General features: G+C 49.8%; 2 protein-coding genes across 7 annotated transcripts; one reads left to right on the top strand and one right to left on the bottom strand.

The window, feature by feature from the left end:
• Window positions 1–1,192: 1,192 nt before the first annotated feature.
• SLC5A6 (solute carrier family 5 member 6) lies at window positions 1,193–12,312 on the bottom strand. Of its 5 annotated transcripts, XM_019735346.3 has the most exons (18): window positions 11,975–12,308; window positions 11,496–11,562; window positions 9,274–9,368; window positions 7,948–8,475; window positions 7,615–7,680; window positions 7,260–7,311; window positions 6,821–6,888; window positions 6,346–6,500; window positions 5,826–5,966; window positions 5,490–5,619; window positions 4,863–4,951; window positions 4,352–4,464; window positions 3,951–4,018; window positions 3,468–3,554; window positions 3,155–3,321; window positions 2,836–2,939; window positions 2,480–2,595; window positions 1,193–2,125 (listed from the first exon to the last, which is right to left on the bottom strand). In XM_019735346.3, exons 4-18 carry the CDS (start codon window positions 8,326–8,328, stop codon window positions 1,976–1,978), a joined length of 1,887 nt encoding a protein of 628 aa, XP_019590905.3. In that variant the 5' UTR covers window positions 8,329–8,475; window positions 9,274–9,368; window positions 11,496–11,562; window positions 11,975–12,308; the 3' UTR covers window positions 1,193–1,975. The 5 variants fall into 5 exon arrangements, with proteins under 5 accessions (XP_019590905.3, XP_019590907.3, XP_074187919.2 ...); XM_019735348.3 differs by lacking the exon at window positions 9,274–9,368 and having other exon boundaries at window positions 11,975–12,312; XM_074331818.2 differs by lacking the exon at window positions 9,274–9,368 and having other exon boundaries at window positions 11,496–11,559; window positions 11,975–12,107.
• ATRAID (all-trans retinoic acid induced differentiation factor) lies at window positions 12,303–16,544 on the top strand. 2 transcript variants are annotated; one of them, XM_019735352.3, is made up of 7 exons: window positions 12,315–12,488; window positions 13,136–13,257; window positions 14,956–15,027; window positions 15,288–15,359; window positions 15,460–15,581; window positions 15,879–15,976; window positions 16,208–16,544. In XM_019735352.3, exons 1-7 carry the CDS (start codon window positions 12,390–12,392, stop codon window positions 16,310–16,312), a joined length of 690 nt encoding a protein of 229 aa, XP_019590911.3. In that variant the 5' UTR covers window positions 12,315–12,389; the 3' UTR covers window positions 16,313–16,544. The 2 variants fall into 2 exon arrangements, with proteins under 2 accessions (XP_088652370.1, XP_019590911.3); XM_088796244.1 differs by lacking the exon at window positions 14,956–15,027 and having other exon boundaries at window positions 12,303–12,488.
• Window positions 16,545–16,612: the final 68 nt, after the last annotated feature.

The raw sequence follows: 16,612 nt of genomic DNA, 5'->3' as shown, positions 1-16,612 counted from the left end.
TTTGTCCATTAAAAATGGAAATGATATGGGATGTACTTCTCTCCCAAAGTATAAAATCAGGTAGCACCTGAAAAGTGCTCTGAAAAATAACAATAAGCATCACAATAAATGTCATTTAAGGAATGCATGTCTTTTCGTGAAATGTGATTTTGAATCTTTAAACAATCCTATGATATCCACACTTAATAGATGAAAAAAACGAAAGCTTAAGGAAATTAAATGGATGAACCCAGTATTTGAGTCCAGGTCTCTCCATTAGACGCCACCTTCATAATCATTAAATGGCACTTTTAAAATGCTGCGTGAAATTTACTGAGTTAGAAATGAAGGAGCATCTCTGTTATGGAATTTGAATTATTTATATGGAGAATTGGATCTTTTTACCATTTCCCCTTAAATATCATAATTCTTAAAGGTGTCAAGTCCCATGGGTTTTCCCCCCTTCTATGCAAATATAGCTACAATTCAGACTTTGAGACAAAACAGGGGCAGCGCTGACATGCCGATGGTGACAGCTGGTGCAGGGTCCTGGGGGTAGTCATTTTCTCTTCTGTAAAATGGTGGCCAAGGTAAGGCCCTTGCATGTAGTTGGTGGGTAACGTTGAAGAATGAACACGAGAGCCCGGTTAGGTCCAGCTTGGTGGGGTTGGGTACCCAGCTAGGAGCAGTGTCCTCCCAGCCCCCAGGTGGAGGGGCTGCCAAGATGGGGGCAGACCTCAGGGCAGAGTCAACCTGCTGTTTTCTGGAACTATCTACAGATCTGCCTGGGACCAAACGGGTAAAGACCAGGTGTGGGTGGGAAGGAGCAGTGTTCTTTACAAGACCATGAAAGTCCACCTGGAATGTTCTATTTTTAAAGCCAAAGAGCAGACTTCCTCTAGCCCCCAAAGTGAAAATCTCAGAGCAGCAGTGATTGTTCTGCTCAAGGACAAGGGGGCAGGACAGGGGACAGACTAAGCCACAGGGATAGCAGAAAGGGGGAGAAAGGGAGTGTGCATCTTCCAGTGTTGAGCACAATGCCGCCCCCGGCAGACATGCCAAGGGCATGACTTGAAACTTCACCAAGCCAGAGCTAGGTCCCCTTTGCTTCTCCTCCGCAGGAGACCTGTGCATGGGAAACGGGAGCGCTTATCCTCACCAGGGATTGGACTGGGGTGGGTAAGAGCAGCTGCAGACAGTACAGGAGCCCAGATTCTAGATCCAATGACAGTTTTTATTCCCTAGGAACAAAGATACATGAGGAAGAAACTCCCAAAGGAAACAGGAGCACGAATGACACAATGACACTAGGGTGGGGTGGCTCAGGCGTCGGAGATGGCACAATCCACAGTGGAGCTGGTCATGCCGTTTTCTTGGATCAGTATCCCCACCCCCAAGTGCCCAGTGGGGTGGGGGCGGTGGGTGGAAAGCTTCCCCCCACTCTACACAAAGGAGACAAACGTAACTGTCTATTCCGAGGCCTCCCAGGGACACCAAAACCTCCCTCTCCAGAATGGAGGTAGACAGATAAGAATGAGAGGAGTCGGGGTGTCACAGACAACCTGAAAGTAGTCACAGGGGCTGTTTGTGGCTGACAGAATCTGTGCTTAGATGTGATGGCAAAGGAAATAACAGCTGGCCAAGGCAGCTTTGAGTTTTTGGTGGAGATGGTCAATCTTGACAAATCAGGCCCCATGGCAGCTGTAACAGCACTATGGTTTCTATCCACTTCAAAGGAGCTTGGTGATGTTCAATCAGAAGCCATTACCCTTTTCCCAGAGAATTCCCTTCTATCCTTTTTTGGCAAAATCCTGTCCTGCCCTCACACCTCCCACGAAGAACTGACAGCTTCTAATGTTCCGGACCCCTGAGAACAAGGTCCTTTGGTTGGGCTAGGTCATCTGGTCATTCAGTCCCCAACTGTCCCTGCAGAACATATCAAGTAGCTCATCCCTGTCCTGCAGGGTAGCCTCCAGGGCTGGGTCCTGAGTCCAGATCACAGTGAGGTCTCCTGGAGGATGGCGGGGCTGCTCTCCTGGTGGGCCGGGCCCTCCTCAGCCACTGGCGTGGCCTCCCTATCTCCGCTGTCCTTCAGTATCCCATTACTCATCTTCTCTGGAAACACGGCGGTGTCCTCGGGGAGGTCCTGGGGACACACAGAGCAAAGGGAGAGGGCTGGGGTGAACAGGAGCCAAAGGGGTGGGGGGGGGACTCATGCTTTGCTCCCAGCGAGAAGGGAGATCAGCACAAGGGGGAGAGGAGAGGAAAGGCCAGCACGCTGTGTGCCTCTCCAGGCTGAGGCCCCTTCTGCCCACCCACCAGCCAGTGCTCCCCCGTGGGACCCGGGGCAGCTGCTGCGGGATGGTCCAGGCTCAGGCAAATACTCCAAGCAAAGGGTGCCAGGTGGGGGAGAAAGAAAAGGGATGAAAAGGAACCTGGAAGATTAGGTGGTAGTCTGGAGAGGGAAAGAAGGGGGCAATCTGGACAACACAAGTGCTACCTGGCTATAGCTTTTGCAGCGAAGTCGCTTCTGACAGGACACGGGCAGGAGGGCAAGGAGTCTTGGCAACACTGGGTAAATGGTCCGAGGGTTCAGGGTCCGACCCCGCATTCCCCCTGAAGATCAAGGTACCTCTGAGTCTTACCACGTAACCAGTGCACACTCAGCAAGCCCCGTTCTTGGGGCTCCCAGCACCCAGCCCCCGCCCACCTCCTGGAGGTCAGCCAAGAAGCCTGACTGTTGCAGACATCCAGGAGCACAGAGGACAAGGTCAGTTATCCCCCCGAAGCAGATTCCCTGAGCAGCCACCCTTAGCCCATCCTGTTTTTCTGTGCTCTCATCCCACACCCCCTCACCAGTGAGCAGACTGACAATCAGGCCCACCACAATGACTGTGGTGGAGTTGTGAGCGCTGTACCATAAATAGGACAAGGAATAGAGCCGCTGTAGCCCTGCAGGCCTGGGGAGAGCAGAGGGGTGGGGACAGTTAGCAACTCATTGACAGGGAGTTCCTCGGCCCTGGCTCCACCCACCTGTACAGTCCTAGGGTCTTGGGATCCAACACCCAACATTTCCCTGAGGCTTCTGGTGGCGTATTCCTTAGCAAGGCCCCTGGGAAGCCCCTCAAAAATGAGCTATTCTCCCCAAGGAGAAATACAGTGAGGCCCAACTCACCTAGAAAGGGTGGTGGGGGGCAACAGCGTGGTCATGGTGACAGTGGTCAGATTGCTGGACTCGTTCCAGGGTGCGGGTGCCAGGCTGGAGTGCATGTTGCTCACTAGGCTCCCAATACCGATCCAGAAGGCCATGACGAGTCCAGCCAGCAGGCCCACAATGGCTCCCTGCCGTGACACGGAGTGTTCTAGTGTCACAACACCAGCCCCACCAAACCTTCCCACCAGTTCCCAGTACTCAGGGTGAAAGCCCTACCAAGCCCTCCCTCAGGCCCACCCCTGCAGGTGACTGTGGAGGCAGACGGGTCACTCACAGGAGGGTTGGCACAAGGAAAGAACATCCCTAGGCAGAAAAGTCCAAGCAGCGGCCCCCCGACCATGCCAAAGATGCTGATTGCTGCCTGCGGGGTAGGGGTGGGGGGCAGGGTTGGGAGAAGAACACACAGGCTCAGAAACCAGCAGCGTCGCGGACACTGTCCCAGAGCCCTCTCGGCAGATGGATCTGCCTGTCTCTTCTATCTGGAACCATCAGACTGTAGGATTAGAGAGCGCAGGGATGGGTAAGGGAACATGCTTGAGGTTCTCCTCTGAGGTTGATTCTTAGCTCTCTCTGAGTCAACAAGATCCCAGGAATGACCCTGGGGCTTTTGGCTACTTGGGTCTGTTCACAGCTAAAGGTAGTCCACCGAAGGGGAGTTTCTAACATTCTCTTCACAATAGCTGTCTTCCTCAATTTCCTGTTTCAATCTGCTCCTTTCCACCCCTAAAATTTGCTTTCTTCCCTCCATAGTCATTACCTGCAGCACAGGTCCCATCTGGGAGGAAACATAGGCCATTCCCAGACAAAGGAGCCCATAACCAAAGGCTGGGGAGAAAGAAGAGAAACAAGATGTGAGTTAACACACTAAAATGGGAGCAAGTTGAGCAAAGCTCCTTCCCCAGCCAAACCACTACCTACCTCTGTGTCCCGGAAACGGAATGTTACTCAGGCCGCCCCAGCTCCAGGTCCCACCCACCCTGTCCTCATTCTTGTGTGACTCAGAAACCTGCCCAGGAAGTGCCCTGAACTATAAACAAGGTGGTGGTGTGCTTCATTCAGCCAGTGCTGAGCCCCGGCTACAGCTGGTGCCTCACAGCAGACTAAGGACAGTGCGTAGGGTGTGTCAGAGACTGTAGAGATGAGGAAGCATAATCCCACCAAGGATTCTGGAAAGCATGGTGGCCCGGACTTCAGAGAACTCAGGGAACCAGGGTCGAATCAGGTCTTCCATCGTAACAGTTGCCAGTGAATTAAAGGCAGAGGATATGGTGCTGAAAGGAGAAAGAGGCTGCGCTGTGAGGAGCAAAACTAACAAGGGACTCTATTGAGGGAACAGCACCCTAAAGGTAGGAGACGATGCCTGCAGCCAAGAAACTATCTGCACAGTTGGCAGCCAACGAAGAGGCCTGGAAGGCAAGGACACTTGTCCTTTTCTGAGTGGGGTACAGGTTTCGTTCAGATCAGCTCCTAGTGTTGTAAAAGAATGCTTCATCAAAATGGTCACCTCTTGGCACAGGACATGCTGTCCTACACAGATGAGCTGTCGCTATTATTCACAGATGGATGGGCACACTGAGACACTCAGAGGGATCCCCTCCCCTACCTGCCTGCCACCCTGACTAAGTGGAGGTCAGCTGCACCAACCATGAGGGAAGTGGTCAGAGGGTACCTGAGGGAGCCACTGAAGAGGCAGGCAACAAAGAGTCCAGGCAGACCTGGCAGGTCTTTCAGGAGATCCATCACAAAATACAGGACGAACTGCAGGCAGAGAAGTGCAGAGCTCTCCTGAGAGGGGAGCCCTTCCCAGAGCGAGGCACACGGGAAGGCTCCCTGCACATGCCCCGGCCGGTCTGCTGCATCAGAAACAGGGGCCAGGCACTAAGGGCGACCCACAGTAAGTGGAGAGAAACTGGGCTTTGGAAAGAGGAGGCAGTTCATACCCCAGCCCCAACCCGACTAGCAGTGTGAGTTGAGCACGCTGGCCACCTGTTGAGCCTCTATTCTCTGTAAAAGAAGGCTCTTGGAAGGGTTAGATGAGACCCCAAGTGGATGACAGCTCCTTGCAGGTTACGTGGTGCATAGCGGTGATGATGAGTCAATGAAGGGAGGGCCCCACCCAGCAGGGTGAGCACTGGGATCAGGTGATGCCGGGGCTGGGATCCTCACATCTAGATCACTAGAATCCCAGAGTGGGAAAGAACTTAAGTCTACTTCCTGCAGTCACCCAGACATTCCTCTTGAGGGACCCTGGTTGGCCCCTTTTGGGCACAAGAGAGGGTTAGGGAGGGCTCCTCACCTGGTCAGGGGCTGCCTGACTCTGCTGGATGCTCATGGGATGCTCCTGGTAGTAGGCGAACATGACCAGGCCAATGAGGCAGCCCATGCAGAGGACCACCTGCTGGCAAGGGAAGACTGCATAGCAGGAGCTGCAAAAGAGGCCAAGGCCAAGCGGAGAGGAGGGTCAACAGATAACCTTACCATCTCTCTAAGCCCCAGAAAGCAGACTCACGTCCCGACCCCAGTGGGGGGGTGTGCACTCTGACATCCTGCCCCCATCCCAACTGCCTCTGTGGAACCAGGGCTACTCTCGTCCCCTAGTCTTGCTCCCCAGTCTCCCTGTCCCAGCACTCACAGGACAGCAGCCTTCTCCGTGCGGGAGCTGAGGTAGCGTTGCACCTGAGCCTGGTTCACCCCATACAAGGAGAGCATCATGAAGACGCCCCCGAAGGCCAAGGTCCAGAAAGTGTGCCGCACAAAAGGGTCTGGATCTAGCCTGCAATAAATGCCACCTGGTCAGAGCCCCAGAGAAAGACTCAGCCCTCCTCACCCTCCTACCACAGGGATCAGAAGAGAGCAGAGACACCACGGCGAGGGCCAAGGAGCTACTGAAAGCAAGAACGGGGTGGACTCAAGAGACAGTGCAGCAAGTTGGAGGGAGGGCTCCATTCTTCCAACCCACAACCTCATCCCAGGAACTAAGAACGTCCTGACGCTCCTTAACCACAAGTTGGACCCCTGGGATCAGCCTCCATCTGCAGTGCCAGTTTCCACCTGTCTCAGTGCTGCACCGAAGCCTTCCACAGCTTGCCCTCTGCTTGCCCAGGCTCTAGGATGGCACTAGAGACCCCAGCCAGGGTAAGGGTTGTACTTACTCAATCCCAGAGATGCGGCCATGCTGGGAAGCCAAATCCCACACATGCCCCAAGCCGCCCACCTTGGCCGACCCCACAATGATAACTGCCAGCTGCCCTAGGAACATGACCAGTGTCTGGAATACATCTGTCCAGATGACTGCCTTCAGCCCACCCTGTAAGGAAAAGATCATGCCTGACACAGATGTCTTCAAAACCATCCATCAGTGAGGAGACCATACCACCAGAAAGCGCCATGTCATTGCCAGGGGCATAATTCCTGAGACCCCATTGTCGTTGTCATCATTCCCACCCAATCCCATCTCCTACATCTCATTTCATTCATTCCACCCTAGAATTTCATCCCATCTTCTCATCTACATTCTTACCCCGTCCCCTCCTACTTTCTTATCTCAACCCTTCTTTTCCTTTTCTTCCCATTTCCCCTCCTTACTTCATCTCTTCTCCTCCCTCCCCTAAGGCTTACTGCACTTACCAGAGCAGTGTAGATGGCACAGACAATGCCTAGGGTCAGCACCGACAGCCACAGATCAAAGCCAGTCACTGTAAAGAGATAAGATTCACATTTCTGTCTCTGGAACAGGTTTCCCAGCGGAGAAGCCAGAGAAGCCCTGGTAAGACCTGAAGCACTTGGTCATTAAGGATGAAATAAATCATTCACCACAATGGGGAAAAAAAAGTTTGCAGAGCTCTACCAAAAGGTGGTGATTAATCATCTCAGCTAGGGCATGGTAATGTTTGATTAGCTTTCAAGGGAAGTGAAGCTCTCGTGGAGACCAACCAAGGGCCCATGCAGTGAAATAATTCCCAGGCCAAAGTCAGATGCTTTTCTGCACACTCTCCTCTACCTGCCCCTCCGAAAGGCTGTTTTCCCAGCCTACCGGGGCTGGCAGCCAGGGGCTGTGACTCCTCACCTGCATTGAGGGCCAATGATGGTGCATAGAGCACAACCCCCATGTAGATCACCTGTTGGGTATGGAAAGAGAATGTGAGGGGCAGAGGAGATGAGAGTGGGCAGAGAGAGGAGGAAACACGGACCTCGGCTCCAATATCCCCAGGGCGTCCCTTCACCTAAGGTTCACTTCCCTCTCCTTTCTTCCAAATTTTGGCTTGTTGCTACCAGCCAGTATCTGTGCTGGAACTGGAAGGAATGGGAATCAGGATGCCTCTGGGGACTTCAGTGCACCAAAGCCTGCCATTCTGAGAACAGGGAAGGCTTCAGCTGCCTCAGCATACCTCAGGCTCAATTTCCAGCCTCACCCCACTTACCATCTGAAATATGAAGGTCACGGTTCCGCAGACCCGCACAGTTTTATTGAATCGGAGCTCCAGGTACTAGGTAGGAATATTTAAAAAAAAAAAAAAAAGTATATTCTTCCCCAATTCACACACAACTTCCCAGGGACAAGAGGGAATATCCAATTCACATTCACGCTGAGCCCCACTCAGCACAGCACCCTCTTCCCCCCACCTGACCTCACCCTGTCACTCTCATCAGGCAGAGGCATTCCAGGGTCCCAGGTCCTTCACATGTGCCCTGTTCCTCCTCTCCATCCCGGACCCTGAAGGTCCTATATGCTCCTGCCCTCCTCCCTGGCTCACCTCATAGGCACTAGTGAGGTGCAGGCGGTAGAAGGTGGGGATGAAGATGTGTGCAGGGATCAGCAGCCCCAGGAAATAGCAGCAGCCCAGGAACCAGTACTGGGTCCCAAACCGGTAGATCTCGGATGGCACACCCAGGATGGCAACAGCGGACTGGAAGGTGGCCAACAGGGACAGCGCCACAGGAAGGCAGCTCATTTTGCGGTCTGCCATCAGCAGCTGGCCAGTGGTATGCTGACCCCAGCCACGACAGGCATGGTAGAGCCCAATGGCAAGGGAGAGAACCAGCAGCAGGACGAATACCACATAGTCCACGAGGGAGAAGGCAGATGTGTCTGAGGCTGGGGGGAGGGGAGCAGAGGTGGTCACCCCCACACTCATGTCCTCACTGTGGCTGTGACCTGTAGTCACTTGCTGCTCCTGGGCTCTGGGCTGACGCTTAGCTGGGCAGTGGCAGACAAGTGGCTACAACCTGGCTCTCAGGCTCACAGTCCTCCTGCTCCACCAAGTGACATTGTCCAGGGTGACCTGCAAAGGAATCAGCTCCCAGTCAGGCCTATCCTGCCTTTCCGGCCACCCACCGCCAGGCCCCTGCATTTCACACCCACCAAACTCAACCAGCCATCTCAGTGGCAGCCCTTGACGGGCTGGAGATCCTGGTACAGACTTGGTAGAAGAAAAAAAGGGAGGGAAGAAGCAGCAGAGTGAGACAGCCAGGAGACGACTACTTGGCCAAGACCTTTTTGAGCGTGCATAGCTGTGAAAAAGCCTTCTTAGGTCTCCACCCCAGAACAAAAGAGAAATCAACTCTAGCCCAAGTTTCTTCTTGAATATTTCCCTGCCCCCACTTGCAGGCACAGACCCAGTCAGTACAATGTACTAAGCCAGCAGAGCACAACCTGGCGCCACAGCCCAGCGGGGAAGAAGAAATGGAGACTGAAACAGCATGGCTTCCTTTATTCCCCCTGGCCTCAGCCCCCACCTTCAATAATCCCCAGTTTCACCTTGCTAACAGCACCCCTTCTCTTCTCAGCATTGATTCCCAATAAGATCACCTCCATTCCAGGCATCCCCAACCGCTCCGTTCTCCTCAACATTACCAGACAAACCCTGCCACGTACCTCTCAGCTATTCTATTTGTAACACCACAGTCAATAGCAGATCTGGGAAGAGCGGTGGGACTCAAAAATGAGGGCAACGTGCTGGAGCCAGGAGTTCGGAATTATGATTTCAGGAGCACTTTAGGGAGAAGCAAACAAGCCACGGAGCTAGGGCAAAGAGAAGGGCCAGGGAGGGTGATCTTATCCTTCTGGGGCAAATACCTACCTAGAGAAGCAATCCTTGTTCTGAGGCAGAGCTGCCTGGAGAAGCTGTGTGTGTCTGGAGCTGGACCAAGACTGAGGGTCTGGCTCTGGAAGTGGCTGAGGTGAGATCAGGAATTGGGGGTGGAGTGAAACTCAGCAGTTATTCATTCTGGCCCCTTCAGGGAACCAATCGCTGTGCTCTAAATGGCCCTATCACCCTAGGCACTCAAACTCCACCTCAGCCCTAAAGGCTCCAGAATGGGCAGCAGGGAGACCACATTCAACAACATTCCTGGATGGATTAGGCTTTCCTAATCCACTTGGTAGTGTACTAGAAGGAATTGGAAAGGAGGGGCTGAGAAAAGATGGGAAAGTTGCTTTTCTGACTCCTGCACCGAAATACTAATCCTCAAAGAACATACTATTGTTCTAGAACAAGGACAGGATCGTAGTCTTTCAAAATTTAAAGGAATCTGAAGAGTCACTATGACAATACCTTCATTTACTGCAAAGACACTGAGGCTTAAATGACTCAAGTGAGCTTTTTAAAACCACAGAGCTGATTATTGTCAGAGGCCAGATTAGAACCCAGGTCTAGTGATTCCCCATCCATCCATACACTCTCCATTGATACCACACTGTCTTTAGAGACTATACCCTGGGGTACTTATTGGTATGGGGAAAAAAATAACAGAGGATGCCAGGTATTTAGAGAGCCTAACATGATGACAGTGAACATTTTTGAACACCTGCTCTGTAACCCAGCAGTATGCTATGTACTTCATGGACATTAGCAATGATAAGTAATTATAATACATAAAAAAATGATAATTAAAATAAGTGAAGAAGTAACCATAGCTATCACTCTCAAAATACCATGTCTCAGGTTATGCACTTTACATGAACACTCTCTAGGAAACTAAGATTTAGAGAAGTTAAATAACTTCCTTCAGGTTATACAGCATGAAACAAAACATGGGAGAAAGAAACGGTACTATCTGCAGGTATGACAGGTTATTCACTAGGGGATCCCCTCCTTACTACTCCCAGAACCAGGGCAGAAGCAGAATGTTAATTGTAGTCAGTCATTCACGAAACAAAGTTCATATTTCAACTAGTCTAGACACAGATCATTAGAAGCTATGTCTTCTGTCCTTGCCCACAAGGAGAAAGATCACCATACCGTCTTCCGGCTCTCCCACACTGTGTTTCTGGGCAGATTTTGCCTGGTTAGAATTATATGGCCTCATGCAGACAAAACCTGAACTCTGAACCTCCTGGGGCCAACGAAAAGAGGAAATCAGGGCTGGCAACTCTTGGATCACATGTTCTAGAGTTACAAACGTTAGTCCCCAGAAAAACGTTCCCAACAAGCCACTCTGGTTTAACCTAAAGATGCCCTGGGCCTTTGTACATTGCAACATCTCAAGTTTTTTCACTCCTTTGGCAAATTTTCACTACTACTGTATGACAGAGGTAATGGGAACTACTGGAATATAAGAAAGATGTCTGCTGTGTGCAAATAAGAATCTCAAGTGGTAAAGAGCTAGTAATATGGATAGGTAGGTAGTGGGGAAAGAAAGAGAGGTCCCAGTATAGACTGGAATAGACATACAGAACTGGAGATCCTCCACCACTGGGGTAAACTGACAGGGCTTCCTGATAGAATTCTACTTGCATGAGGTGTGGAGAACGCCCCTAGATGGCTGAAGACAGAGCCATTTAGACAAGACAGGAAAAACCTGACCCAGTAACAAAGACTTCATCAGACATGGTTCTAAGAACAGGATGGTGGCTTTCTAAAAACTCTACACTGATCTAAACCCTATGGACGTGCATCTCTCTGAGAAACTGGGAGTCAAAAGTAAGAGCTGGGTTGTTCCACCCAGGATACAAACAGCCGTCTGTAGGACCCCTTTTTAAATGTCTAAGATAAAGACAAGAATCCTTCTCCACCACCCTACCCCCACCCTCACTTCAGTCACAAACTACACTGGTTTTGACACCTGCAAAGCGGCCAAGCAGGGCCAACTGCCCCCAAAAGACTCTGTCTTTATGCCGAGAATTCCTCAAGGTCTGACAGGCTTTGGGGGCACTCACTAAAATGCCACTTTTTATTTAAAACTTAATGCTAATTTTTAATATTAATGCTAACTTTAATCTCTAACACCTTAATACTCAGTCCCTCCAGGCGCGGCCTCGCCATCCCCGTCTCACCCAGGGACAGTGCTTGCCTTCCCTTACCTCTGTGACTTAGCCAGGGCTAAGAAGGTCCCGTCGTTCTTCCTGATATCAACATCGCTCCCTTCTTCTGGGAAGGCAAAGGAGATCAGGAGTTAGGGAAGCATCTACCCGGCTCCTGCCTCCTCGCCAACGCTCCGGGCACCGCGTGGTCTCAGGACTGAGGTGAAGGGTACAGGGTGCCCGAAGCGTCCGTCCCCAAGATCGTCTCCTCCCGCTGGGGTTTGCCCTTCGCCCTTCACTCCTCCATCACCTTCACCCTCTTTATTTCCTGGCCTTCTGCCTTCCTCCAAGTGCGAGGTGGCGGCGGCACTACCACCTCGCGCCCCGCACCTAAGATTTTCCCGGACTTCCACGCCGGAGACCCGCTCGCCCCGACCCTCTTCTCCTCGTCCCTTCCCCAGTCCGCTCTGCTGCGGTTCCCCTGGGCCTCTTTGTACCGGCGCACACCGTGCCCGCCCGCCCGCCCCCGGCCGGCCCACCTGGGGGGTCTTCACGCGTGTGGAGATCCGAGGTCGAACCGCGGCAGAAGAAACCCGTCCGCAGCATGCGCGGGCCGGGTGACAGCCGGCCCCGCCCCCTGCCCGCCCCGCCATGTTTACTGAGGGAAGATGGACTAGGGCCCCGAGACGCGACCTCGGCGTCCGGGCGCGTGGAGCGCGGGGCAGAAAGAGCGGCGGCAGGGAGGCCTTCGCTAAAGGGGGAAAAGGACAGGGGGTCGCCCGGCTCCCCCTAACGAGGACTGGGGCGCACGGGGAAAAGCGCTGACCGCCCAGAGCAGGAGCAACCCCCAGTCCGCCCCGGGCCAACTGGCCCGCACCACTAGTCCACGCCCCGGGGGCGGAGCCACGTGCCCAAGTCTCGCGAGCTGCCGTGAAGGACGGAGAAAGCGGAAAAATGTCCCCTTGCGGGCCTGGCAGTCCTTCGATCCCGGTACCCAGGGCTGCAGCCCTGCTCCTCTTTCTGGGCGTGGAAAGGGCTCTGGCGCTACCCGAGGTACAGAAGCAAGTTAGAGCTCAGACTGAAGCAGAGTTGCTAGGCTAGCAGTGTGTTGCGCTCGGCCTCCCTCGGCTCTCTCCCGCTGGCCCGCAGCTCTGACTTCATCCCTGAGGCCTCCCTGGGGGTAGCCCACCAGGCTTCAGCTCCCGATCACTCACGCCGCGCAGTTCTGCCCATGTCCAAAGACATTTGAACGTTGACTTCCTCGCTCCTAATTTGAATAACTAACTTGTTCTTTCTACAAGCGAGTCCTCTGGCTCTTCTGCAACGTGTCCACGCACATGTATATCATGCGGTGGCAAGACTGTACATTTTGTAATGCAGATGAGTTCTTGGTGCACCTGCAGTCCTGCCACACCAGGGCTGTCAGATTGAGATGTCACTGGAGAGGACGTAATAAATATGTTTGAATAGCGATCCTCAAAGATAAAGGCCTTCTTTGAGTGAGGTCTGGTACTCTGATTTGGCGCCTAGTTCTAGGGGAAGAAATGCATCTCCTAGTCAAACCTGATAGAAAGTCAGACACTTCTCTGCACTGTGTTAGCGGAATTCTGGAGAGGTGTACTGGCAGTTAACTTTTGATCATTGTTTGTTCTTGTCTTGGCTTTCTTTCTGGAGTTCTAATAGTTTTCTCTCTTCTGCAGGTATGCATCCAGTGTCCAGGGAAAGTGGGAAATTTGTCAGAAGTGGCCCTTTATTGTAAGCAGACACCAGAGTTAATATTGCTGGCTCGCTGCTGCCTGAATCAAAAGGGCACCATCCTCGGGTGAGGGAGAAGACATCCCTGGATACTGGAAAAAAGTTCCCAACCCTCATCCATCAAAGCTTGCCTGATTGGCTTTCGGGATAAATATTTGTGCCTATTTTGGAGGCATCTAAACCATGAGTCTCAGACTTTTAAATCTATTATAGCATTTTTGACTAGGTAAACAATCCTGTGGTTCTTGCAAGTTGAAACTGCACAAAAGTCATAATTTTGGCCTATTTTTAAAAAAAGGCTTTTATGACTTTGTTTTAAAAAGAGCGTTCTTTTGTTTATTAAGTCTTTGAATTTACTGTGTGTCTCCATGAAATGACCTGCTTAGCCTCCAATACACTATACTAATATGGTTTTCTTCTCTTTCTAATTCATGTTTGTCTTTGAGGCAAATTCCTCTTTCTGTCCCCTTATGCAGGTTAGTTCCTGCATTTTCTCCATTTATACCTTTGAGACTCCACCAATTCTTAAAGCTTTAACTGTAACCACCATGCAGGTGGTTAGATCTCTTTTAGTATCCTTTGACCTCTTTCCAAGCTTCAGGTACCTATGGGTACCTCTAGCTCCCTATTAAACATTTTCTTTTGAGTGTACCCTCACTTCAAACTCAAAATATTATGTCTTGCTTTCATTCTCCTCTTGCCCTAACTACCTAAATACTTCTCTACGTTAAACGTTCTGAAAACGAGTTTGTTTTCCATTATCACTGTCTAGCTTTAAAATTAGATTTCTAATTATTTGTCCACTCAAAGCCTTCATGAGGGTTTAGCTTTGGCCTACCTCCAAAAGCATTGTGCCTTTATTTCTTTGTTCAGGCCTTCTTTCCTTACCTGAAATTGCCTTCCTCCACCAAAGTAGGACATATCTATCCTTTAATTCTAACATCTTTTGTGAATTCCCCCACAACTAAATACCAGAGTAATATTTTTAATTTTTTTTCACTTCCACTAATCCATGGTGTACCACTCAAATATATATACTGTCCTGTGATTTCTTTCATATTGTAATTTAATATATTGTTTTTATTTTAGTGATGGTCTCGTTCCCCTACTACATTATAAACCATTTGAAAGCTAAGATACTGAAGGTGTTTTTTTTTGTATTCAAATATTTGAATTTGGGAGGAACTCAGTAAATATTTATAGAATAAAAGAATAGAAAGCAGTAGATACTGAACAAAAAATAATATGGCGTGTTCCTTAATATCTAGTAGTTTACATCCAATTTGTGGTAGAAAATGTACTTCGAAAAAACTTTATGTGATTTGAAATTTTTTCTCCATTTGAAGGTCCTTTGTGGATCTGAGAATCATAATATCATAATGTGAGATTCACTAATCTAGACAAGAAACAAATTTCCAGTATATGCACAGATACAAAGAACTTTCTGCCATGATGCAAATGTTCCATATCTGTACTCTCCAATACTGTAGCCACTAACCACATATTAGTGGTTACTGAACACTTGAAATGTGGCTAGGGCAAATGAGGGACTGAATTTTTAAAAATTTAAATTCATTGAAATAGCTACATGTAGCTAGTGGTGACTAAATTGGATGGTGCAAAATTAAAACATCTACTCTAGCACCTAGTTTGTGGACCTGAACATAGCGGTGTTCAACTAATATTAACAGAAAAGTGGTAGTATTAGCTTATCATGGATAAAGAGGAGAGACACATAGTTACACCGATTACCTTATTTCATCAGGCTGGATCTCCAGAACTGTTCTCTGAAGGACCCTGGTCCAAACTTTCCTCAGGCACATACTGCTATCATCATGTAAGTGGTTAGTTATCCTCTCTACCAAAAGGTGACTATGGCAAAGGGTTGATGGGAAAGTCTTTGAGGATGGACTCCTAAAATGTAATATTATGAATGCTAATATTGTTAGTATTCATAATATTCAAAGTAATAATATGAATACTAATGTCTAAACTTAGATAACTCAGAATGAGACGTGGATTACCAATACAGGAAGATGTATGAATGGAAGTAGGGTGTTTTCCTAGAGTACAATGCTAACAGTGTGTGCTTTTCAGAGACCTGCAAGCAAACCCCCTCAAGGATGACTTAGCCGACACCTTCCATGGCTTTACCCAGCTCCAGACTCTGTGAGTAAGGGTATGGGGTTGGAGAGAGAATTGAAGAGGGGCAATGCTGTGAGCTTAGCAACTTCGGGCAGCATATTATGACTGCCTGTGTTGTGTTCAGGATACTGCCACAAGATGTCAACTGTCCTGGAGATACAAATGCCTGGAATACTGTCACGTATTATACAAACAGGCGAACCTGCCAAGGGCAAAGGAACCTTTGCAATAGCACCAGGGACACAGGTATGCTATTTCATTTCCAGCCTCCTAGGAACTGCCTTTCCTCCTTTGTATTCTCCCCTTTAGATCAGAAAGAAAGTAAAGTTGCTTACGTGCCTTTTCAGGTTTCTGAGTCTCTAACCCCTTGGGAAGAAAAGGTCTTAAAATATATTTTATTATTATTGTTATGTTCTGATTATCTGTAACCATCTTTCTCTACTTTGACATAGAAAAAATTGAGAGACTCTAAGTTGAAGCAGGTATTTGAGAAAGATACCTAATGAGATCCAGTGATGTTCTCTGTTTCTCTCTGTCTTCCAGAAATGTGTCCTGAGAATGGATTATGTGTGCCTGATGGTCCAGGTCTTTTTCAGTGTGTTTGTGCTGATGGCTTCCATGGCTACAAGTGTATGCGCCAGGTGAGAAGTTAGGCCTTCTAATTAGGGATAAGAGAAAGCCACAGAGCAAGAACCTCTCAGAAAGAAGAGCCATAAGACCAGGATCTGATGCAAATCACCTAGAAAAGGAAACTCAGAGACTTGCCCTGGACAAGGGGATAGATACACTAGGAAAGAACTGGGTGTTAGAATATAGTCCTTGGGGTAACGCTGCATGAGGGTTTTTGTTTTGTTTTTGTCTTTTATTCACAGGGCTCCTTCTCGCTGCTTATGTTTTTCGGGATTCTGGGATCTACCACATTATCCATCTCCATCCTGCTTTGGGGCACCCAACGCCGAAAAGCCAAGGCTTCATGAACCACATATAGGTCTTCCTACTGACCTAAAGGTCATCCCCATCTATCGTAGCCCAGCCAGGGACATTTGCTTTCTCGACAGGTTAGCCAACAGAGCCTCCTCAAGGCTGAGACCGCTGTTGGAAGATGGAAAATTGCACAATTTTGCAGTGTCACACTCCTGTCCAGGAGAGGACTAGTACCAGTTCCCATTTGTGCTGTTAACCATAATAAACTTTTTTTTTTAGGGAAAAGCGCTCTGACTTTGTGTGTTTCTTGGTTGGGATGGGAGAGACTGCTTTGGGTGTGTCGGCTTTCCTTT

This window comes from Rhinolophus sinicus, chromosome 2 (assembly GCF_057876585.1).
Source record: "Rhinolophus sinicus isolate RSI-liver-muscle chromosome 2, RSI-T2T, whole genome shotgun sequence".
NCBI classification, from domain to species: domain Eukaryota; kingdom Metazoa; phylum Chordata; class Mammalia; order Chiroptera; family Rhinolophidae; genus Rhinolophus; species Rhinolophus sinicus.
Note: the sequence above shows the minus strand (reverse complement) of the source record. Positions and strands in the feature narration are given on the sequence as shown.

Coding starts and splice junctions, on each gene's coding strand:
- SLC5A6 (XM_019735348.3), bottom strand. CDS start 8,328: ATGAGTGTGGGGGTGACCACCTCTGCTCCCCTCCCCCCAGCCTCAGAC. Junction 7,681..7,947: donor ACCTCACTAGTGCCTATGAG/GTGAGCCAGGGA, acceptor ATTCCTACCTAG/TACCTGGAGCTCCGATTCAA. Junction 6,501..6,820: donor GTGCCATCTACACTGCTCTG/GTAAGTGCAGTA, acceptor TTTTCCTTACAG/GGTGGGCTGAAGGCAGTCAT.
- ATRAID (XM_019735352.3), top strand. CDS start 12,390: ATGTCCCCTTGCGGGCCTGGCAGTCCTTCGATCCCGGTACCCAGGGCT. Junction 15,360..15,459: donor TTTACCCAGCTCCAGACTCT/GTGAGTAAGGGT, acceptor TGTTGTGTTCAG/GATACTGCCACAAGATGTCA. Junction 15,977..16,207: donor GCTACAAGTGTATGCGCCAG/GTGAGAAGTTAG, acceptor TTTTATTCACAG/GGCTCCTTCTCGCTGCTTAT.